The sequence below is a fragment of the Hylobates moloch genome, unplaced genomic scaffold, assembly GCF_009828535.3.
Source record: "Hylobates moloch isolate HMO894 unplaced genomic scaffold, HMol_V3 SCAFFOLD_18, whole genome shotgun sequence".
NCBI lineage: Eukaryota > Metazoa > Chordata > Mammalia > Primates > Hylobatidae > Hylobates > Hylobates moloch.
This window is the reverse complement of record NW_026652293.1, coordinates 56845573-56870868: the sequence shown is the minus strand read 5'-3', so window position 1 is coordinate 56870868 and position 25296 is coordinate 56845573. Positions and strand designations below refer to the sequence as shown.

At 43.2% G+C, this 25296-nt stretch overlaps 1 protein-coding gene across 4 annotated transcripts in view; it reads left to right on the top strand.

Annotated features, from left to right (window-relative positions):
* SUSD4 (sushi domain containing 4) overlaps nt 1–25296 on the top strand; it is a 156147-nt gene that overhangs the window by 90903 nt on the left and 39948 nt on the right. For all 4 annotated transcript variants that reach the window (XM_058430610.1, XM_058430609.1, XM_032136667.2 and 1 more), the window contains exons 4-5: nt 11753–11926; nt 15577–15765. In XM_058430610.1, coding sequence (XP_058286593.1) covers nt 11753–11926; nt 15577–15765 — 363 coding nt within the window. The remainder of the gene's footprint in view (nt 1–11752; nt 11927–15576; nt 15766–25296) is intronic.

Below are 25296 nucleotides of genomic sequence, written 5' to 3'. Positions count from 1 at the left end.
TTTGTTTTCCATTTGCTTGATAGATCTTCCTCCATCCCTTTATTTTGAGTCTATGTGTGTCTCTACACGTGAGATGGGTTTCCTGAATACAGCACACTGATGGGTCCTGACTCCTTATCCAGTTTTCCAGTCTGTGTCTTTTAATTGGAGCATTTAGCCCATTTACATTTAACGTTAATAGGGTGCAGGCATTTTTCAAAAGCAGGGTGGTCATACTCATGTTTTCCAGTTACTTATATATTAAGTGAGCTGTCTTCCAGCTCCAGAGGCTTCATCAAAACAGATGGATGCTTTAAAAATATTTTATTTGGGATTTTTTTTCTCATGTGCATTCTCTATCATCTAAAATTTCTTTCTTGTTGCCTTAGATGTGGATTATCAGAAATGACAGCCTGTGCCCACAAGGGCAAATATTTGCATGTCTTCCCCCAAGATACTCTGTCCTCATTTTCCACCTCCTAAGAAGGGAAGGAGCAGAGGGATGCTTCTACCTGTCCCCAGGACCACTGTCATTTCTTATTTATGCTGCTGTTAACAGAAGCCACTGCTCTCCTGTACTCGCTCCCTTGTGGCTTCCATGTGAGTTTAGTTTTTGTTTTCTAAAAGATTTATTTAACTTAAATATGGCCAGACTTGAAAGGGAAAAAAAAATCCATAGGAAATAATATCAGGTCAGGTCGAGGCAAATCCCGCAAAGATAAGTGACAGAAATGATCAGTTATGATGGTTGCAAGATGACAGGTGGACAACCACAGACAAGGGTTCTCAGCCCTGTGCAACCAAGACCCCAGCAAGTGCAGAAGGAATGTCCAAATCTTGGCAGCTGTTACTCCTGAACCAGCTGCCTCATGCGGTCTTGCACACGTGAGTGCTGAGACCTCACCCTTTCTGTACAGGGGCTGTGGAGGTAGGGAGCTGCTCGAAGTCCCAGAATTGTCAGGCAAATAGAGAACAACAACATCATCAGCACATACACAGATGCTTGTCAGATCCTGCATACAGGTCACACAGTGACTGTTAGCAACCTTGAACACCAAACTGACTTGGGGGTATTTCCCCAGAAAGCAGTTTTTCACAAGCTTGCAACTGAAACTATCCAGAATTATGTTGGCTACTTATGAAAAATGCAGACCTACCCCCACTGGGGTCCTTCCAAACCCACTGCAGATGAAATGCATCTTCTCTCATGCCAGTCTTTGAGCAGTTTGGGGCCGACCGAGGCTTCCAGGCAGCATCTTGTGAGTCCTATTACTGGTTCAGATCTCCTTGGAACCCCATGCTGGGTCTGCAAGAGTGTGAGGCCTCGTTGTGCCTTGGTACCCCAGCTTGCTCGGATTAGGTTCTGTTCTTCTTTATTACATTTGTCAGAGACAGCTGCTAAGAGATGGGCCAGGGCTTGTTGAATTCCGAGCCAACCTTTGAGTTTTGATTGCTATTCTTCAGTCTATTCAGTCACCCAGACTGACCTTGCATATCCCATCACATGGTGGTTCTCAATGTTTGACTTCATGGTAATTGCCGGGGGCGGGGGCGGGGAGCCATAAAAAAAGGCATAACATTTCCAGGCCCCGAGCTCAGATGCTTGTATGCAACAAAGAATTGGAATTTACCAGGCATTTCCAGGTGATTCTCATGTTGTGGAGCCTCAGAGGATTCTTTGAGATGCTTACCATGTGCACTCTATGAGCAGAGCATGAAGACGTGGGGTAGAACCTCTGGAAGTCATCAGCCCATGAGAAGGGCATTTGACATGTCTTCTTTTATTTTTCTTGTGCATTCACCTCTGGCCTCCAAGTGCTTTCTGTCACTTCTTTGTTGTTGAACTTTGCAGAAGGTGGAAAGTGACCTTAAAGTTTCTTTAAAGATAAAATAATTAAAATTGGATTTATTAAGAGAAAAGCAAGAAATCAGGTTAGATTTGCCTTCTAGGACAAGACTCTGAATCAAACCCAGTTTCTCCAACAACCTACATAACCTACATTCAGAGGTCAAATTGTCTTCTGAAAATTTTCTGGCAAATATTTGAGGTTTTATGTTTTTGAGAATTTCAGCACCACCCCCGATATGTTTAGTCATTCATTCCCCAGAATTCTGTTAAGCACTCTCTAATTGCCAGGCCCAGAGGCTCCAGATGAGTTGGGAAGGACAGCTACATAGGCAGTGATGTCCTTGTTCTTCTTTCTGGATTAATTTTATTGTTGTTGTTCTAACTTTTAAAAAATATATGAAATAAAACACATATAGAAGTGTACACAGCACTGAACAGTCCAATGAACTGTCACAAAGCAACACCACTGTCACTATTATTCAGGTGAAGACATAGGACGTTGCTAGTACCCCAGGAGCCCCCAGTGGATCGCTGCCTCTTCTCCCTCTCAGAGGGAGAGAGTAGCAGGAATCACTTCCTATGATAATTACTTAGCCCAGAAGCATGTGTTTCTAAACATGATACTATTTTAAGTTTAATGTGCTTTTGCCTTATTTTTGAGATTATATACATGAAATTATAGAGTAAGGATTACTTTACGTTTATGAAATCCATGCATATTAATGCATGTAACTGTAATTTGATCATTTTCATTGCTGCATTGTGTTCTGTTGCATGAATATACCGTAATTGAACATTCTGATGTTAATGGAAATTTGTTTTTTTTCCAATTGGCTTTCGTTACAAATAATGCTGTTATGAGCATGTTTCAACACACCTCTTGGTGAATATACACTCAGATTTCTATTGGCTATTCATCTAAGAGTGGAGTTGCTGAGGCATAGGAGGTGCATTTATTCCTTGTTAATAGCTACTACCAGCTTTCCAAAGTGGTTGTACCAATTTACCCTCACCAGCAGAATACACTGCTTGCCAACACTTGGTATTGTCAATATTTTAGCCATCTGTTAAGTGTGTAGTGGTATCTCCTGGTTTTAATGTACATTTCCCTGATGAATAATGAGATCAAGCATCTTTTTGTGTTTTTTGGCCAGCTTGTTACTCTCTCTCTCTCTTCTGAAGTGCCTGTTTAATTCACTTGCCCATCTATCTATTACCTGTCTTTTCCTTATTGATTTTTAGGAGTTTTTACCTACACTGGATACAGATCCTTTGTTGGTGACAGGTGTTGCAAAGATCTTCTGTTTTTATGTTTTTACTTGCATCTTCAGTGTCTTTGGATGGGCAGAAGACCTTAATTTTAATGTAGTCAAATTTGTCAATCTTTTTGTCTATGTTGGTCTCTTTTTGTCTTCTTTAAACAATGTTTTCCAATAGTGACCTCATGAAGGCATTCTCCTATACAGTCTTCTCAGAACATCACTATTATGATTTTCACGTTTAGATCTGCAGTCCCCCTGGACTTGATTTGTGTGTATAATATAATCTAGCATCATTTATTTAAAAATCTGTCTTCTCCCACTGCTCTCAGTCAGAAGACAGATTTCCTCTTAAAGGACTCTGTTCTGGTCCATTGGTCTTTGTCTATCTTTGCATCAGTTCCATACTGTTTTAATTACTATAGCTTTATAATAAGTCTTGAATTCTGGTGGAGCAAGTTTTCTTCCGGACTGTCTTGGTTCTTCTTGGCCTTTTGTATTTCCATATAAATTTTAGAATTAGCATGTCAATTGTCAAAACAAATCTGAATTTTTAATATAACTTATTGAGTTTATGGCCAAATTAGGGGAAATAATGCCTGCGTAATGTGGAGTTTTTCAATTGAGGAACATGGAATATTCCCCCATTTATTTAAAGCTTTTACAGTTTTTCTCAGTAATGTTTCCAGTTTTCTGTACATATGTCCTACATGCCTTTTGTTAGATTTATGTCTTAGGAATTCAAATTTGTTTATGTTATTGACAAATATTTTAAATTTTGTTTTTAAATTAACATGTAGAAATTCATACATGCTAAACTCATTATTTTACTGTTTATCTGTGTAAATTCTTTTGGGTTTTACTCCATACCCATTCATGCGATGTGTGAATAATACAAGTTTAATTTCTTTCTGATCCTGATACCTTATGTTTCCTTTCATTGCACTTCTGCTTTGGTTAAGAACTCCAGTGTGATGCTGGGTGCAAGCAGGAAGAGTGAGCTTCGTGGTCTCCTTTTCAATCTCAAATGGAATGCTTTCATTATTTTTGTTATAGGTCTTTAAAAATATATTCTTTATTATGTTAAGGGTGTTTTCTTCAATTTCTAGCTCATTACGATTCTTTTTAATATCATGAATGAATGTTAAATTTTATCAAATACTTTTTCACATCTATTAAGATACTTTTTTTATTCTGTTAATGTAGCAAGTTGTATTGGTTGTTTGTCAAATGTTAACCCAATTTAGCATTCTTGAAATCCAACTTGTGATGTAGTTTCTTTTTTATTTATTGCAGGATTTTGTTTGCGAATATTTTAAGTTTTGCTTCTATGTTAAGATGGATTGGCCTAAATTTTTCTTTCTTTGTAATGTTGTCAGGTTTTACAATCAAGGTTAGGCTGCACTCATAAAATAAGTTGGTGTTGTCCTGCAGAATAGAATGCTGAAAGAGTTTGTATCAGACTGGTGCTATTTCTTCCTTAAATATTTAGTAAAATTCATTCAGAAGCCTCCTAGACCTGGAGTTTTCTTTGTGGGAAGGCCTTTCATTTTGAATTCAATTTATTTAACATTTTATAGGAGTGTAACTATTTTCTGTTTCTTCTTGTGTCCATGTTGGTAAATTATACAGTTTTTGTTTGTTTATGTGTTTTAGGAAGTTAGCTCCATTTAAATTTTCTTATTTCTCGGTGCAAAGTTTTTTGTAACATTCTCTCATTTTTTTAAATATAGGATTTTTAATGGTGTCCCTTTTTTATTCTTACATGGTTATGTGTGCTTATCTCTCTTTGTTTCTTGATCAATTTCACCAGTGATTTATCTTTTTTTTTATTTCAAAGAACCAACTTTTGGTTTTGTTGATCCTGTCTTATCTATGTTTCTTCTCTGTTTCATTAATGCTCACTGTTGTCTTTGTTATTTATTTCCATGTGTTATTTTCTTTGAGTTTGTCTTTTCTCTAACTTTCTAGCAGGATTCTTGATTTTTGATACTTAATAATAATTCTAAATTTGTACACATCTAATAATATACTTCAAAATATATAAAGCAAAAGTTAACAAACTTTAAGGACAAATCCATAATCACAGTGAGAACTTTAACCCCTCATCTCTTAGAAATTTATAGAACAAGCAGGACAAATTAAAAAAAATAAGTAAGGATCTAGAAAACTTGAACAATGTGATTACCAAACTTGACCTAAGCAACTGCAATATGCATTCTTGATTTTTAGATATTTATCTTTTTCTAACATGTGCATTTATGCTTATAGGGAAATATAGCTATAGTCTTACCTGCATAGCATATATTTCAGTATGTGGTATTTTCATTGTTAGTTCAACATATTTTCCATTTTTATTATTTATTTTTGGACTCATAGGTTGTTTAGAAAGGTATTACTCAGTTTCCCAGCATATGGATATTTTCTAACTGTTCATTTCTATCTTAATTTCATTGTGGCCAGAAAAAAAAGCTGTATAATTTTGTTCTTTTGAAATTTTTTTGAGACTTTCTTTATTGCCCAGGTATGGTCATTTTTTGTAAATGTTCCACGTGTGCTTAGAAGAATGTGTAGCAGTCTCAGTCCCTCCAAGTGAATAGCTAAGAACCCACAAATAATTGCCCTCAATGTGTTAGATATAGAAATGAATGCTTTAAATAATAAAATACAAATCTACTAATTGCCTTTGTCAACCACAAATAAATAAAATATTCCAATCTATGCACCAGACAAAGACACTAAGTACAAGAAGCATGCTTATTAAAACTCTTCTTTGACCAACTGTCTTTCATGGGGCTTTTTCTCAGTGGGCTTAAGCCAGGGCCTAACTACCTTCAGCTGCAAGCCACAAGGTCTTGAGTGTCTGGTTCCAATTCTTCTTCAGGTTTCAAAAAGTCAATATCCTTTAAATATGAAAGAAACAACCTGGACCAGCCCTGCTCCCAAAGCAAAACTATCCCACATGGTGGTGCCTCCTATTCTGTGAAGCATCCTCTCTCTCCAGTCATCTCTGAAGAGCATCCACTCTTGCCCCTCATTTTCTATGCCTTTCGTTAATTGCTGATGGTCAAATCATTTGTCTCAGTTGGTTTCATTCAGCTTCTTCAGCCTGATCCTGAGTAAATTGTGGTGGCTGGGACAGTGTGCTCTGAGCTGTGCTGGAATGATAGTTCTTTAGAACAGCAGAAGTGTGGAACAGCACTGATATGGAACAGTGCTCCTGAGGGATGTTAGTGGATAGTAAGTGAAAAAAGCATTCTATGGTACTAAGTTCAGAGTCCCCAAGACCCCCCCTCACTTCTGATACCAGCTATAAGTCTGGGCTCTCCGAGACCACCATCAGGTTCAAAAATTCACTAGAACTCAGGAACTCACATTTACAGAACTCAGGAAAACTATTCTACTCATGGCTAAGGCTTTTTACAATGAAAGGACATAGATTAAATCAGCCAAGGGAAGAGGTGCATAGGGCAGGGTCCAGGAGTGACCAGACATGAGCTTTCAGTTGTTCTCTTCCAGTGGGGCTATATGGACAACACCTCTTTTTTCCGGCAACAATGTATGACAATATACACAAAGTGTTGACAACCAGGGAAACTCACCAAGCTTTAGTGTCCAGAGTTTTAATCAGGGCTTAGTCACGTGGGCATGGTTGACCACAGTGTGGCTGATCTTAGTTCCCTGTTCCTCCAGAAGTTGAGCTGATACTGCATGGCCCATGGCCCAAAGCTTAAATCACATGTTAGCATGGACTAAAATCCATGTTAGCATGGGCCAGATGGCATGGCCAAGGCCCCTGCCATACATCATACTGTTGGCATAATCTGTCTAGCGTGACCCAGAGCCCCCAGACAGACAAAGACACTCATCTCAAGCCAGACATTCCAGGGGCTAAAGGTTACCTCTCAGGAGCTGAGGGCAAATGCCTAAACCTCTCCTTGGGTAAGTTAATCCTTTACTGTACATATGGCAAACCCTTTGAGGATATAAATCAGATCATGCCTTGGCCCATGCTTAACAAACCCCAGTAACTCCCTATCACACTAAAATAATTCCCTGCCCTAATCTGCAAGGCCCTGCATGATCTGGCCTGTCCCTCCCCTTCTTGGTCACTATATTCCAAATACACAGGTCTTCTTTAGTGTTCTGAAGAACACCGAGCTCTTTCCTGGCCTTTGCACTAGCTGTTCCCACTGCCTAACATGTTCTTCTCCAAGAGCCATACATAACTAAATTCTTCTTGTCATTCAGATCTCAGCTTAATAAATGTCATTTCCTCAGGGGCCCCTTTCCTATCTACCCAAATCAAAAGAGTTCCTGAGTCAGTCCCTGTCATGTCACCTTGCTATGTGTTCATCATGGCAGTGAGTGTTGCCTGCTACTTTCTAGCACCTTTAGCTGTTAATTTGCCCATTTGCAGTCTTCTTCCATGCAAGCACTGTAAGAATAAAGCCCTTGACTCTTTATCCCCAGCACCAAGGACACCCTGAGCCTAGAATGAGTGCTCTGTAACTCACAAAATGGATGAATGAACAGCTGGATGAATAAACAAGCTTGACAAATGCTGGTTTAAACAAAATTAAGTAGAATTCTTTACAGTAAGACCTTCCGAGCCTTTAATCTACTCTGTGGATTGTGAATCTCTTGAGTCTGTATTATGTATTCATGTTACTGGGAACAGTTTTGGGGGAGTATTAATGTCAAAACTTGGTGTGTTGAAGGAATTGGATTCATTTTCAAGTATAACTAACTTTTAAAGAATAGTAAATCCTATGTATGGCACATTTTCTTTAAGATTTCTTTTACTGTTACTATTTCTGCTCCATCCCTTAGGCGCTGCTCTCTGCTAACTAATCTGATAAATTAATTTGTACTTGGATATAAATATGCAATGCTGCCTTAGGATCTTTTACTCCTTCTTTTATTTATTCACTGTATTGAATCCCCATTGATACCAGAAGCAGGATGTAGAAATAATGACAGTGTTGGCCTGGTGAAAGATGATTTCCAGAATGGGAGGCTTTGATAGCCCTCAAGTTACACCCTGAATGGCCTATTTATGCCTCATACACATAAGTTCTAATTGTTGACCAGATTCAATAGGACAGAAGCAGATTTTGATGAATATTTTTGTAGAGTGCAGTGGCATGATCTTGGCTCACTACAACCTCCACCTCCCAGGTTCAAGCAATTCTCCTGCCTCAGCCTCCCGAGTAGCTGGGATTATAGGCATGTGCCACCACGCCTGGCTAAGTTTTGTATTTTTAGTAGAGACGGGGTTTCACCATGATGGCCAGGCTGCTCTCAAACTCCTGACCTCAGGTGATCCACTCGCCTCAGCCTCCCAAAGTATTGGGATTATAGGGGTGAGCCACCTGCCTTCAAAATTCTTTCTATTGACTAGATTAGTGTATGCTATAGAAAATTGTGTTATTTCTGTTTGAGACTTCAGAATTGATGGATATTAGACATTTACTGTCAGATACTAAAGATCCTAGATTCTTTTTTTCTGTGGAAAGAAGGTCCATGGTTTTTCACTACTACAGAGAACTCACTGGACACATACTTTTTTCTAGATTCCTTCTTCTTCCTACTTCACTCTCCTTCAAGGGGAAGATCAGATGCCAGACTTTGTGGGTAAAGAAATCATAAAGGCTCTGGATAATGTTTTCTCTGTCAAGGTTAAGTTTTTTGATAGAGCTGATCTGTGTTTGTTTTGTACTCATTCCTAGGGTACTGCCCCTCCTGGCCTCTTCCCTTTGTTGGGATTTGAACCCTACTTCTTACTCCCTAGTTGATATGTGGCTCCTCCCACATAGTAAATTGGCCTGGCATCACTCCCTATGGTGACTCTTCTTTCAGGAGGGCACATCATCACTGGGATTCAGGAGGCTGTGAATTCCCTCTAACCCTGTGTCTTATATTCTACTTAGTCCCCATGCCATGTTTAGGGAAACTTTAGCTCTAACTAGAAGTTGAAAGTATTCTACATTACACAACACTATGCTGAGAAATCACTCTTAGAAACAAGGCTTGAGTGCTTCTGCTCCCAGCCAGCCAATGTCCACATGTCCATAATGCCCAAAGGGACGCTTCTATCCATTGACTTTATTCTCTATAGCTGGCCACCTCCTGAGTATACTAGCTAATTGCTGAACAAGTTTTAAATCAATCATGAAAATGGTTGTTTTGATGTGTAAATTACTGCCGCAGTACCTATTTACAGCCAAGATTTTACAGACGGATGCCTTGATAAATGTGTTTTTATTTGCTGTGAATAATTTCTGTACAGTGCGATTGAAAAAACGTAATTCACATTTTCTATTAAGAAGGCAGCAGCAGTGGGCAAAGAATTGTCAGTGATCTTGTGACCCCAGTTAGGATTATTCTGGGATTGGGATTGATTCTGGGGAATTCAACTATGCTAGCAGGAAAACAGTTTGTTAAACATGAACAGTTAGAAAACCTCTTTTCAGGCTGGGCATGGTGGCTTACGCCTGTAATCCCAGCACATTGGGACGCCAAGGCAGGCGGATCATGAGGTCAGCAGCTCGAGAACATCCTGGCCAATATGGTAAAACTCCATCTCTACTAAAAATACAAAATTAGCCGGGCACGGTGGCATGCACCTATAATCCCAGCTGCTCAGGAGGCTGAGGCAGAATAATCGCTTGGACCCAGGAGGTAGAGGTTGCAGTGAGCTGAGATTATGCCACTGCACTCCAGCCTGGGTGACAGAGTGAGACTCTGTCTCAAAAAGAAAAAGAAAACCCCTTTTCACGGCCTGAAACACAAATATGAAAGGTAAAACCAAAGCCAGAACACAGTTCTTCAGCCCAGACTCTCTTTGTTGAAATCATGGGCAAAGGGAAGTCCTGATGACAGGTGTCCTCAGGGAAGGCTGAGCTGCAGGTCTGTGCCCCAAGCCTGTTAGCCATGCTCCAGAGGGCTGTGCACTCACAGCGAGCTTGGGCAGAGGTTCAGACAGCTCCTTTCAGCACTCTTTCGCCAGGTGTGTGCGCAGGTCAGAAGCATGGCAGGAAGGTCAGAGGAAGTGAGCAACACAGTCCCTGCTCTCAAGCTAATGGTGGTGACAAAAGCTGAGATAAGGGCAGACCTGGGCTTACAAGCATTTGACTTCAGGTGACCCATGCAGGCAGTGAACAGCCACCACCCCTACATCCCCAGCTGCCAGGCTGTCCTCTAACTTGGAAGCCCCTGTCTGCCTGAGTCTTTCCCATCATTGACATCCTATTTTCTGAAGTCTGTTGTGCCATACTTCCCATTTCTCCCAGTAAACCCAGCCCCAACCTCACCTCCTAGCTCCTGGATGTGCTCTTTTTCAAGCCACGAAAGTTCCCATCCACCAGAGTCACCCACTCACCCACTAGCCACAGCATTTCCCTTCTCTTCCATTCACATCAGGGCTCCCAGGCCCAAGTGCCTTAGAGCTGACAGTTCAAAGCTTAGAGCAACTTAAAGGTGGAGGTTCCTGTTAGTACTATTCTGGCCATATTGTGGATTTTGTAGGATTTGGGGAATGGATAAGAGACCTACAATCTTTTAAAGCATTGAGAAATTTCTGGAGGAAATTTCTATGATTCACAAAATGCTGTTCTTGGTTTTTGCCTTGTTTTAAAAAGTTAAGAATCAACAAATTTGGAACATAACCCATCTGTAGGTCATGCTTACAAACATGTATGCATATAAAACCAGAAACATTAAACAGAGATGTGCTCATAAGAGATGGAGAGAGACACATCGCAATCAATGTGCCTTAAACCAGATGGGATGACTCAGGCAGTGTTTAGGGTGGAGGTGGGATCCCAACTTGGCAGCAAGGGGTGGCGTGGCCTGGACAGTAAACTGGAAGTGGATGCAGTTGGAAGTGGGTAATGATCACTTGTTTGTTTTATTTGATCTTTTTATCATTTGCTGCATGGCATGGACTCCTCGTTCCTCCACTGGCGTTCTCCTCCCCCAGCCCCCAGCCTTGCCTCTTCTCCTATACACGTGCCTTTTGCTCTTACTCCATTTTTAAGAGGCAGCACAGTGGCTTGCTCTGAGCCTTTGTGAGATTGGCAGTAGCATGTGCTGCTCTATTTGTTATCTCTTTTAAAACAGATAAGGTGGACAAGAAATGCTAATGGCAAACACAGCCACAGCTCAACCCCTGTGCTGTTTTGCAAAGCATATTTTCTTATCAGGCTCAGGGCCGGGACCCTTAGACAGAGGTGACATGGCTGGGCAGCTGTGAGACTAGCCCATCAGGCTGCACTGTGTTCTGTTCTGTCCACGAACACAGTAAAGTATGTAACCAGATAGTTCAGGCTAATCCTCAACACTTCTCTTTCTTCACTTTTCCCAAAATTGTTAATAAGATCAGCTGTACGGTTTGAAGTGTCACAGGCAGGAAATAAAGTTCTTTTTGTGGTTGGATCCCCACGCCCTGGGTCCCTCTTTTTGAGCCACCTTCTCATTACTCCCATGAAGCCAGCTCTTCTGCTCGTCATTGGCACCTGAGCCTATTGACAAATGAGGTACCATTCATCAGATTGCTGTGTAGGTTGAGACCAAGTCTGAAAATAAGAGCTTTCTCATGAAGCTGTGAACCACAACCATTTTAAAATTCCAAAAATAATGTGTACCTTTTACAAAATTGCAGATTGCCGTATCCCTCAAATCGAAGATGCTGAGATTCATAACAAGACGTATAGACATGGAGAGAAGCTAATCATCACTTGTCATGAAGGATTCAAGATCCGGTACCCCGACCTACACAATATGGTTTCATTATGTCGCGATGATGGAACGTGGAATAATCTGCCCATCTGTCAAGGTACAGGACTGATGCTCCAGTTCTCAGCTGGGCTATTATTCTTTCGGACTTTATTGTAGACTGTGTACATGTTTATCTAATAAAGTGATAGAGATGATGGGGGAAATGAACAAAGCCATCTACCCCACATGGATCCAGTTGCATCTTTACTACAATTGCCAAAGCTCTGTTCTTAGACTCTCCATCACCACTCCTTGTAGCTTGCTCAGCTCCGTATACCCAGTTTTAAAGGATAAACAGGAAACACCTTATTACTTGGAATGTTGGATGTCTCCATTACTCCAAAATATCAAAAGTAGTTTAAGAATCAGGAGACTTGTAACTGGGCTGCTAACACAATGATGAACTATTACATATTTAATGGAAATAACAGGGCATTTATACTTATTTGAGTAGTGGTGAAAATATAGTTAAAGCCTATCTTAAACAGAGGCTGTTTTCTCTTAATAGTGTTTATATATATATATAATGCATGAAGAGCAGAAAAATTATCAAATTCAAATTTCATCCGAACAACCTGGTGAATATTTATTCCCTTGCATTTTTTTAGATTTGCCTGGGCCATCATAGAGGGCCCTGTTTGTGAAAATAAGCCCTCAAGTTCAGAATAATTCTGATTTTATTTTTTGACGTGTGACTTCGACCAAAGAACCAAGAAGGCAATGCATAATTCATAATTTGAGGGAGAAAGAGAGCAATCTCATTTGCTCCAAAAGCACTGGCATGCTCAAGCTGAGATGAATGTTAACTTTGTGCTTGGAAATCACAACTGGCAGACTCTGATATTGCTTTGGGTGCCCTGTTCTTGGAAATAAATAGTTTCCTTACATGAGAGCTTAAGAGTCATGACCCCTTGAAGGAAGAGAGGCTTGAGCATAAGAAGGACAAAAGCAGCCCAGACCATCACACTCCCCTGCTCTCTCCCAGGAACTGCCGGTGTTGCTGAGCATGTTCTGTGTTGCATTTTTAAAGGAGATGTGATTTATTTACATTTTCAGATGTCTACAAAACAAGCAGCTGGCTGTTAAGTTGGGCTACTTATTCAAATAAACTTTATTACCTGCTGATCCGTTTCAGTCCTCCGACACGATCAGAGTGATGGCCAGGAAAACCACCCCAGACTGCAGCCACTTCTTCCCTTCCTGTTTTCCATGTAACCTTTTGTTCTCCCATCCTTTCTGTTTCTTTTCCTGTCACTCAAATATAGGATGCTTCTTTAGGAGTTCTTTTTTCCCCAGTGATTAAAAAAAGAAATACCCTGTGTTGGTGTGCCTCTCAAAGTGTCATTTTGAGGCTTTAGGCCCAGGCTTTCCTATTGCTCTTTCTGGCCACTGTTGCCCCCACTCCACCTCCCCTTCCTCAAATCCCAGTCAAGACACAGCTTTTCTAGGTCTGCAACAACAGAGCCAGTCGGTTACCCTGAAGAGGTATGCTTCTTCAAATGACGCAAGCCCTGCCCACCTCTCCCTCCTCCTCAGAGGCCTCTGTCCCACAGAGGGGGTGGGTGCCCTGGCCTGTGCCCTACCCTCTAGTGCACCCCACGCCTTGCTGCACAAAAAGATAGGTCCTGCCTGCTGCAGCTGCCGCTGCTCCAGTGTTGCTCCCTGGCTGCTTGCCTGGCACACCCTAGGAAATGAGGAACTGAAGTTGCCTTGGACAGCCTGACACCCCTTTGAGCCCCCAGGGGGAATATAATTGGCCCTAAGAGTGACATTTCATTCTCTAAGTTTTATTTGCACCTATAGATCCAGGAGCTAAAGCCTGAGGAGGCCTCTCCCTATTATCTAGAAGTGCAAATGGAAATCACATTGAACTATTGAGGTGAAGCCCGTTTTCGACTGTTGTATTTAGGGCAGGCTGTCTCTAACCGAGAGTGAGCATACCTTTCCTTCTCCTCTGATTAACTGCACGAATTATAACCCCACTCTGAGTCAGAGTTAGTTTTTATTTGAGAGAAACCAGCTTATCTGTGTGGGTAGTTTAGAACTACAATTCCTTCCTAGGAAGAAGAGCGAGCACAGTCATTTGTGCCAACTCATTTGAACTATACTTAAGGGTTCTAAGGCGCTCACTTGTTCACGTTAATGTGCTTCTCTTTTTTTCTCAATTATTGAGTCTGTTTATTCCTGATCCCCAACCTCCTCCCCACCACATAAACACACATACACTTCACTTTTACTATGAACATTGTCAGTTTTCAGCTCAAGAAAACAATAATAATAACCTAAGCTTATGGGACTGTCTACAGAGATGGCTGAGCTCCATACCTTTTAGGGTATGGTGCATCCCAAATGTTGGCCAGTTCAAAGCTATGATCTCCTTGGTCTGCAGAGCCCCGTGGCCCCAGGACATAGCAGTGCAGGATTGGCACTGCCCAACCGCGACAGTGAGTGCCTCAAATTCTGCACCCGCCTCACCCTCACCTGCTCTGATGCACAGACACCATGTACTGGGGTTTCAACCAAAGCAATTTGCTGAGAGATCCCTTCGAGATACTTACAATGTCCAACAAAGTCAGCTTAGGAGAAGGGTTCAGTCATCTGCTGCTGTGCATCGGACACATACAATCTGTATCTGGTGACTTGGAAGGGAAAGTGGGTATTTTCATTATACATTATTTACTTCACACACAATTAGTTCTCTCCTGGAAGAACACCAGCTCTGCAGTGTCATTATTCCCTCAGTGAAACTGTTGAAGCAATAAGAAATGCCCTGATCACAGTGGATGCCACACACAGCAGAATTCTCTGCCACCAGGAGCGTTCTACTGGCTGCACAGGCTTCAGGGCAAACAGGCTGGTTAGTGTTTCACAGAAGGAGTGTGGGATCCAGGTCCCACTTCCACACTGATTGCACACAGCATGCTGTGCTCAATGCACAGACTCAAGACAGCAGTGGTTCTGAGTGTGGTCCCGAGCCTGGCAGTGGCAGCAGCAGCAGCAGTGCCTGGATGTTGGCAGCGCGGTTGTCAGGCTCCCTTTGCCCCAGACCTGCTGAAACAGAAGCTCTGCAGGTGGGCCCAGCAGCCTGTGTCTAACAAGCCCTCTGGATCATTCTTGAGTTTGAGAACCACTACACTGTGGGATTCCTCATCTGTTTTACGTAAAACACAACTGGGTTTTCAGAAATTTAAGGCCACCATCTCAAGCAGATTTCTGTCCCCAAATCCACTATAGTGGAATTCAGTTTGGAACCTAAGTTTTCGAAGCTGCTCTCACCACCACTGAAACTGTTGGTGGTGTCTCTTTCCTCTTACAGAACCTCGGTGGTTCTCAACCTGTCCTCAGAGCCTGGGCATGGGGCCCAGGCACTGGTGTTTTTATAAGAGCTTCTCAGGTGATGCTGAAATGCAGTCAGAGCCAGAACACCTGGCCTGAGGGGTGTACAATCCACAGTCAGACACTCACCACCCTCCCTCTGTCTTAACTACTCCTCTGACCCTCTTGGTGCCATTTTCAATAGCAGAGCAAATACCTACATGATACCTAGAATAAGGAACCTGAGTATTTGAGACCAAGGTGCTTCATTCTTCAGAGGTGGTGCCATTTTCACAGTGGGGGAATCCTAAAAAGTTCCAGCGTTCTGTGTGACTTTTCGATGTACAGAGATGACAGAATGGAATCTTTCCCTTTTTCTTTCACCTTCCACAGGCTGCCTGAGACCTCTAGCCTCTTCTAATGGCTATGTAAACATCTCCGAGTTCCAGACCTCCTTCCCAGTGGGGACTGTGATCTCCTATCGCTGCTTTCCCGGATTTAAACTTGATGGGTCTGCGTATCTTGAGTGCTTACACAACCTTATCTGGTCGTCCAGCCCACCCCGGTGCCTTGCTCTGGAAGGTAACACATCTCATTCTTTCAGAAGTTGTATTTTGTATTATTAAAGTGAGGAAGAAGATCAACAGGAGGAAGAGCTGCGAATTATGATGGGCAATAACTTTTCTTCTCTGAGTACATCTTTCTCACCTTTGTCCAGAGCAGAGATCAGCTGCCATGAAGCCATATTTACAATTAGATGTAAAATTTGCTTCCCTCATCCTTAGGCTTAAAGAGGAGAGCAGATAAAAGAAAAAGTTGCAAACATCAAAGGTTAAATTACAAAATATTGCAAAGTTAAATGAAATATCTTCAAAAATTAATTTTCTCTGCACCACATGAAAACAGATTGTATCATGTCATTAATCTCACCCCTCGTTTTATTGTTGTGTCGATGTTTCTTCCATATTTCCATGCACTTTATGGCTTAGCTGTAAATGCTTTGCTGCGAGCACACCCTTGGACGCCTGAAAGCAAGAGCTCTTTCCTCCCTGTTTTTATTAAATCTGTATGACTATAGATGGTGATTCACTGAAGACCACTAATCAGTAGTATGAAGTAGTGAGAAGGACAGGGCTTCCACTGGCAGAGTCAAGGCAGTGTCTGTAGGGGAAAAGCCTATAAATACTTCTGCTAGGCAAGTTGGGCATGCTGGTTCATTTCTTGCTTTAACTCAGATCTTGAAAGTATGCCCGAAGAGAACAAACTCCAATGTGTTTCTCGGCATCTGAGTATAGTGGGTAGGAGGGGTCTATATGGGGAAAGAAAAAAAGTGAAGAAACCTCAAGTCAGGAGCCCCTTCAAAGCCTATTTGCAGCCTTGTTTGGGAAACAAAGCAAAACAATGGAATGTGGAAACAAATGAGTTCTTACAAGTTTACAGCATCTCTACAAGTGTGCACCTCTGTGTGGGAGGAAGTCAGGGTAGGACGTGTGTCATGGAGGATGACTATTGCTCAGAAGGATGAGAGACGGCCTCTCTAGGGATGTGGAGTGGGGTTGGCTGGAGCCATGGAATCTCTCTGGAGAAGGGTGGGGGAAGGAGGGAAGGGAGCGAGAAGGCCAGCCCTTCCCATTGGTTTTGTCATACTCTTAGGCTGATCTTAGAACTCCCCTCACTCCACTTCCCACCCATCGCAAATCCCCCAGGGAATTGGAGCCTAGCCTAGAGATGCCAGATAAAATATAGGATACACAGATAAATTTGAATTTCAGATAAACAAATAATGTTTTAATATGAGCATGTCATAAATATTATATGGGACATACTTAGTATAAAAAATTATTCTTTGCTTATCTGAAATGCAAATATATTAATAACTGAGTGTCTTGAATTTTTATTTCCTAAATCTGGTAACCCTAGCCTCAAGGGACAAGGTCATCCCTTTTGCTTCCAGTAGGAATAGCCTTCCTGTTATCTGGATGCTGCTGGTAGGCCACGGACCTCTGATGGAAGGGGCTCTTCCCTAGTTCTGGAGGCTTCTCCCTGCTCAGATAACCAGACAGAGAGGGCCCTTTAAAGATATCGTTGTTATGATTTTATCAATTTGAAATGCCTGTTTTCAAGTCTTTTCAAATTTGGTTTAAATGTGTTTCAAGCAGTCAGGTTCTGATAAGCTTTATTTTGGGACTTGTAAGCAGTCTTTATGGAGACTAGAGAATATGATTGGATAGGCATAAAACAAAATCTAAGGTTATAAACAGGGAGCTGAGAGTGACTTCGGGTTGAAAATGAGTCTTCTGGCCTAACATGTCCCCTTTCCTCTGCCATCCTCCACTATGGATAGATGGGAAAACCCTGGCTGACAGCTGCCTGTGCCAGGAAGGCCACCTAGTGTCTTTTTTCCCTAGGGTTTTTGTTTTTTTTTTAATAAGGTTTACATCTCCATTTTCAATAGACATCCCTTTAAATTATCTGATGGCATTTGTTGGTGAGCGCTTTCAATGCAACACTGGCTAAAGGTACAAAGTAGTGATTCTAAACTGAGAGGCACAGAGGGGACTAAAGGATTATTTCTTTCAAGACTTGATAGAAATTGGGTTAAATTAAGCAGTGGGTTAAACTAAGAGGTAAGGATTCATGAACAAGTTATCCAGATGTGCCTAGAGGTTTGCATTCTCTCATTCTCACTTGTGTATCATCTTTTTAAAAGATGGTGCCTTATTTATGCACTGTTGTCATAGGGTATTCAACATAGATGAACTGTCACAAAGGAGTCGACCCTTTTCATAGATCACCCACACTTTTAACTCCTCATCTTTCTGTCTTCCTAAGCACAGGATTTGCACAATTTGATTTTTCTTGATGACATAGCGAAAATTATTGCACTGGGCTGTGGAATTATGGTGCTCTAAGGGGCTTTTAAATATATATTATTAGATATATATATATATATTAGAACTCTCTGACCCCTGCAGTAATGGTGTGGACGGTTCTGCTGTGGAAGTCTTTCTCTTTGAGTTTTCTGTCCCTTTCCCATTCCTCTTTCACTATCCATCAGCTGTCAGTGTGCCTGTCACACTCAGGGTACCTGTCGCTGCAGCTGTCCCTCACCCCCAATTTCTTTTCTAACTTGCTGTGAGCCAGGAGAAAGTTTCACCAGGCTGGTCATGGAGGGAGCATAGCATATCAATTACCAGTGCAGGCTGACCTCAGTTGGACTGGCTTCACATCCTGGCATCCTACTCAATCACTTCACCTGGGGCAAGTCACATAGCCTCTATCAGCCTCCATTCCTCTGTAAAATGGGGGTGATGAGTCCCACTTGCCTTGTGGGACTGGGAAGAGTCAGTGAGATAACAAATCTACCTATTTAATGAAGTGCCCAGCCCATAGTATGTGATCAATCACTTGTCTGTTGTTATTAATGCACTTAGAGTTTTATATAAAATCTCAATACATAAGAGAGAATCTAGCATGACTCTCTGTGAATACGGTCTCCAGGCTTTTAGACATGTACATTGTGACACAATTTTGGTTGTTCAGGTGCTATTTTGCTTATTTGCATATTCTAAGCTGTGTCTACATAAGATGACTCAGATACCAAGAGGAAATACTGAACAATAAGAACAGCCACCATTAATTTTGAGAGCTTACTACATAGGTGTCAGGCTACTGCTCAACGTGTTTGACACAGTGTCTCCTTTAATCCTCTTAATGCCATTTGGAAGCAGGTACTACTGACCCCCTTTAGCCACTGAGCAAACCCAGCCTTCTAAAGGTTCAGTAACTTGCTCAAAGTCACACAGCTAGGAAGAGGGGGAGCTGGGACTGTAGCATGGATCTTTGTAGCTTCAAAGCTCATGTTCTTGATCACCAAGGTACATTGTCTATTTAACATGTTCTGATTACAATCTAACAGGGGGAAAGCAATTTGATACTTTTATAGGCATTTTCTTAAAGCAAAACAATAAAATAATTATTGCATAGGAAAGAATTTGTCTTTCTAGTTTAGTTATCATCTCTGAGAAATCCCAGCAGCAGGGGAGGCTCTGCTGCCCCCTGGATGGCCGCAAGCTCTTACTGCTGCTGCCCCACAATGCCCGTTAGTCTGCCATTTGGCCATGGAACCCCACTTCAGCCAGTGAGCCAGGCAGAGGTTGTTGGCCTCCTTTTACAGATGAGGACATGACCCCTTGGAGAATGCCATGACTTGTCCCGACCCTCCAACTCTTGGCACATGGTCTCTGCCGCATGGCACCTCCTCTCCCTAGCGGAGTGGAGAGCACTTTGTGAGGATCAGTGTTTGAGTGACAGCTGTCACACTCACATGTCAACAAACTCATAGTTGATACCTGGCTTCATGAAGGTGTTGATAATTTGGAAGGAAATGCTTTGGCAGCCTCACCAAAGGTGGCAAGAGTTTGGAAGCCCAGTACGAAGGTGTGGGTCACATGTTTTGAGGCCTGCACTATTGCACTCATGGATAGTGGGAAGACTCTGGAGCATATATGGGTCCCCATAGCTGTGTTGTCAGATAAAGCACCCAAAATTTCAAAATGTTGAACCAGAATGATGGCTATGTTTTAAAATCAATGACTGTGTAAAATTGGAGCTGCAAGGAGCTTCGTGCGTCCCTGTGTGTCCCTGTGGGCCCCGTCTTGCTGTGGGCCTGTGCGCTTTGCCTCGTCTGTATGTATCTTAGTGCTTTCCGCTCTTGGGTTCTCTTCCTCCCTGAGGCCCTCACCTCCATCTGTCTCTTTCATGTGCGTGCACACACACGCACACATTGAATGCAAGAAATCTTTAAAAACCAAAAAAGCTCTGACAATAAATGTGGGGAATTTGTCATTGTTAAGTGCTAAGAACTCAGTTTATGTTGTCACCAGTGATTACTGAACACCTGCTAGGCTCAGAGCAACACCGAATTGGGCACTGGGGAATTACAAAGAAAGGAAAGGACATAATTCCTTACTTTGAAGAGTTTACAGTCTAGAGGGAGAACAAGATGACAAAAGTCCATTTACTAGAGAATAGCCTCATTACAGATGGCAGCCACTACACACACAGCTACTTTTACCAAGGGGCATACGGGGGCTTCTGCATTTAGAAAGGGTAGAAGGACAGTTTCAGGAGATGATATCACAATTGTAAAATGAAATTTTCTACCCAGGGATTTATGGCATTTTTGTTTATTTTCCCCAGAGACCAATAATAGCATGTTTCTGTCTTTTCTGTTTCCACTTGAGCCTTGGGGAAAGAGAAAGTTCTGAATATCTCACTCCTAGGGAAGGACTGTGTATTTTGAAGCGTGGCAGAGCTCATCGGTATAGATGCAGCCTGCCCTAGTGTGTGTGAGAGGCTCCAGCCCAGTGGTTTGAAGGGTGGGAATATGGAAGGATATTGAGGGGCATAACAATAAGTAAATGAAGCAACCATGTAGCACATAGTTGCAGGGATGGACGCAGACACACACGGGGCAGTCTAGGAAGAAGAGGCACTAACTGCCCAGAATCCCCAAGACACTGTGTGCTTGGGGCTGTGAGAGCTGCTGGTTCTGAGCGGTTGCAGGAAAGGGCTGTTCTCTATAGGGGATAGGACCACCCAAAACCCATTAGTATCTGGAACATTCTCTTCACATTCAGGTTTTCAAACAGCCTGGAAACAGCACAGAGGTGCTGGGTATCCAGTTATAGAAATTTCTGGGGACAGCTCTTTCAACAGCAGAGATCACAGCACTGTGCCTCTTTGAGGCAGGTTGCAAGGGTCAGAAGAACAGACGATGGAAGCAAAAACTTGGAATTTGGGATCCTTAATTGTAGCTGCCACCCACTTAAAGATTCCTGTTTCTCTAAGTGCTAAATTAGAGGACTTCGGATCCTGGATCCTTTATCCAGAAGTCCTCCCTTCAACAACTCTCTAGATAAAAAGATGGAATCAAATTTAGAAAGGACCAATCAAACATTTAGGGAGATTAGAGTTTAAAAAGAAAGAAACCAAAATCAGTGTTATATGCTATTTCACATAAGTGCCTCTGACGTGTATGGATTCATTCAGCCAACATTTTTCTGCCTGTATGCTGAGTATTTTGCAAGGTCCAGTGCAAACAGTGGCAAATGAGTTGTGCAAAGTCTCTGTCCCCCTGGGGCTCACATAGCATGTGTTGCTATTCCTGAAATTTGCACTCTCCACGCAGGCAGAGCTAGGTTCTAAATATTCCATTTGTAAGTTATCCAGGGCCTCCCGCGGTAAGAAGATTGTTACCTACACCAAAGGCCACCTAGAAGGAGTTCTAAAGCAGGGTCTCCATGGTTTTGAAAGAACTGGGAGGGTCAGGCTGGTGAGTCACTCTTTGCTGTGTGGGGTTGGCTGTGAGACGTGATGCCTGGTCTGCTTTCGGAAGGCAGCCGGGTTTTCAGGGAAAGCAGTGAGCATGGTCCCAGAGGCCCCAGGGAGTCTGGTCTGCTCATTTGTTTGCTTTTCCCAAATAGGGGAATGAATCACTGTAGGACCTGCAGGTACCTTAGGTTTCATTTGTAATGACTTGGGCAGTGGCTTCCCTGATGCTGACATTTTCAAAAGACTTTTTCAGCCTCATGGCTGGCATTTCTCCCAGGAACAAGTAAACCTGACCCCCCTGGAAGCCAAACATCTGAAAGTTTGGGTTTTTAAATCTGCCCAGTCCCCAAACCCAGAATGCCCCCAGGTAATTCCCCCCAGCCCCATTCATCTCAGAGCCCACATGGACAGAGATGGAGTTTTCATCAGACAGCGTCCAATTCAATCACAGGGAATGCAGCAGTGTGATTTCCTAAGAACCTACAAGTGCCCAGGGGTCCTTTTAGCTCTGTATCCTTTTATAAGAAAAGGAGGAAAAATAAGTAACTGAAGAACCTTGTTTGGCCAAATGTGAAATGACTTGAAAGGTTCCAATTTGGGATCAAAACTCAAAGCCAGCTTGGATGTGGAGGGCTCCCCAGCTCTCAAGCTACATTTGCAGTGTACTTTGTTCCTGAGTCAAAACACGTTCAGGTACAAGAGGCACCTGGTATAAGAGGCGCCTGAAGTGATTTCTCCCTCCAGGAATCCTGCCTTCACTCAGAAGTGCCTCAGAACTTCAAAGTGAATCCTGTGTAGGGAACAGGAAAGACACAGCAGAGAATCCAGGCCTCCTTGGATGACAGAGCCTACGCTGATCCTGGAGGCAGGCTGCAGGGGACACTCAAAGGGGTTGTGATGGGGACCCGCCCTGGGACAGGCTGCTCCCGTTTTACGAATGGAAACTTCAAACATAAAGAGGAGTCCATACCATTCCCAATAAGTCGTAATAAGTAATACAGTTCCCAATAAGTCCCAACAGTCGTAAATTACTGTTCGTGATGAGGCCCAGTGTCACCTCGGTCACTTCCCCAGACCCGAGTCAGGGACACTCTATTCTCCCTATGGAGTTCCTATCTTCCTCCTGCCACCTGTCCCCAAACATGTGGGGGAGACGCAGGGTCTCTCAGCTCCCTGCCCGGTGATCCACAATAAGAAAGCGTGGGCTCGGGTCCATCCTTTGATAAACTTGAAACTATTCTGCATTGGATTTGAAGTAGCACATGGGAAATGACAGAAGAAAAGTCATATTGGGGATCTCATGCCACTGATTTTGAATTACTGGTCATAGAATACAGAGCTTAGGCATCACCAATTTCCCTTTCTCCTAAGCCAACCCGCCTTACCCCAGTGTATCCTTGTAGAGATGAATGGGAAGTGCCAGAGAGTAGTGGGCTTGGCCACAGTGGTGGCCTGGGAGCACCAGTCAAGGTCCCGCATCCAGCCTGGGCTCTGGCACCATCAGGCTGCTTTGAGTAGGGAAGGCCCACGCCACTTGATCTTCACTCCCTTCCTTGCCTATGTTTTTTTGTTTTTTAATTGTAAAAATGTTTTTGTAGAGACTTGGTCTCATTGTGTTGCCTAGGCTGGTCTCAAACTCCTGGCCTCAAGCAATCCTCCCACCTCGGCCTCCCAACGTGCTGGGACTACAGGCCTGAACCACCACACCCAGCCCCTCATCTACATTCTTGAACAGGGAGAAATAATATTTTAAATTTCTTCCTCCTGTGAACAACTGACTGCATGGCAGAAAGCGCCTTGTTCCTCCCTGCACTCCTAGCCCCAGCACATGCTTTATATTCTACCAATTGCAGCTGTTATAACTAAAACTTCTTTTGATTCATTTGACATTTTTGGATGCCTACTCTATACCAAGCACCGTGCAGGTAGTTTATTTCATGATCCCTCCTAACAACAGTCAAGAGAAGCAAGTGTGGCGCCAGCCTATAGATGAAGAAACTGAGGTTCAGACAGCTCCGCTGCTCCTTCCCCAAGGTCACGCTGTCCGCAGCAACCCAGCCCCTGTGCCTCCTGAGCCCACACCTTCTACTGACACTACTCTTCTAGGCCTTCTAAGACCCAGACTACCTGCTGGAAATTTTGATCTGGGTTCTAATCCTAGCTCTCTCCATTTCCTCAGATAGAATGGAAAGGAGTTGGAAGGGTTGATCTCAGAGGCTCCTTCCTGGTGGTCACATTCTTTGATTCTGCTCTTAACCAGAACTCACACTGTTCCCAGAGAGGCTGCCCTGTCCCTGGCTGGCTCTGGAAGGCAGGTGGCAAAATGAAGGGGAGAGGTGCTAGGAGAGCTTCTCCCCCCAGCGCTGGCTCACAGAGTTTTCCTGAAACTCATGTTTATACAGTCAGCCTGTGAGCCTGGAGTCATCTGCAGGAGGGGAGCGGCAGGAAAGGAAGAGATGTGTGTTGAGGGTCGTCTTGGTAGCAGGCACATCACCTGCTATCCTTAGCCTCTAGACAGGTATTACTGTCCTCTGTTTTCAGATAGGAGGCAGGCCTGGTCACACCCCTTGGCCTTAGGGAGTAGGCTGCAGAGCCAAGATTCTAAACCAGCCCTGACCTGACTCCGGGCTGTGCTTTCTCCTGTACTGCACTGCCTTCCGTGGGAGAGACCAGCCCGGCCACCTGAGTAATCTGCATGGCCACCCATTGATGACTTCTTTACCATTAATGTTCTCAGGAACCTGAATTTGTATCATGTAAAAGGCTTTGGAGGAGGGAGAGGGCAATACCATGTGATCTGCCCCAAGCTACACTGTATACAATGGTGAGCAATGGGGGAATTTTCATTTCTTCCTTCCCTCCCTCCCTCCTTCCCAGGTAAGGCTCTGGTGCCAACCAGGGATGTACAATGTGCCAAGTGGCCACTGCTATTAGAGATTCAAGTCTTGTGCACCTCTGTGTAAATGATAATAGCAGTGACCACCTGGACACTGAATACCCACTCAGCCTCCCATGGTTCTGAATAAACCCGCTGGCCAGAGGCGTGGTCTCGATTAGCCTCTCCTGGGCCCTCAAGCTCCCTGCAGACTTATCCGTAATCCTGCCAGCAGCTGGACCCAGCATAAAATTTAATCGGCAGAAAAGGAGGAAAAGGGCAGCAAATGCCTTTTTTACTTGATATAGCAGGGGGGCTTCTTTCCATGGGACAGTAGAGGGAGGGCTTCTGATTTATCTGCTTGCCCTAGGCTCTGCCCTTCCCTCGCCTCCTCTAGCTAATACAAGGTTAGGTAATGCTTGGCCAGGGGTTCTGGAACATAAGGCTCTAAGGCCCTGGGAATTCCCTGGGAAGCCCCAGGTAACTTTGATCCAGGCTCCCCCATCCCCAATGGCTCTGTTTTATATATTTACATATTATGTTCTCACTCAAGATTTATTTGAAGGCAGAGTTTGCTGGCGTGAAATATGAAAATCATACATCGGGTTCTGCCTCCTTAGGAACTTGAGACCAGAGCAATAAAATGATTGGCTTGGGTCACATAAACCTCCCACCCCCCATCTCCTTAGACTCTCAGCCTTCAAGGATGTAAGTAGATGGCTAATTTATAATCCTAATTAGGAATCCAGCTTACATCAGTCAAAGTCTTACGGGATTTTTAAATCTTATTCTCAAAAACGAAAGAATCTTCAGTTCCCTTTGAAGATAAATCTGCGTTCCCTGGGCCTAGGAAAGAGAAAATCTCAGGCCCTTTCCCTCATGTGTTTCTCCCTGTCTGAAAC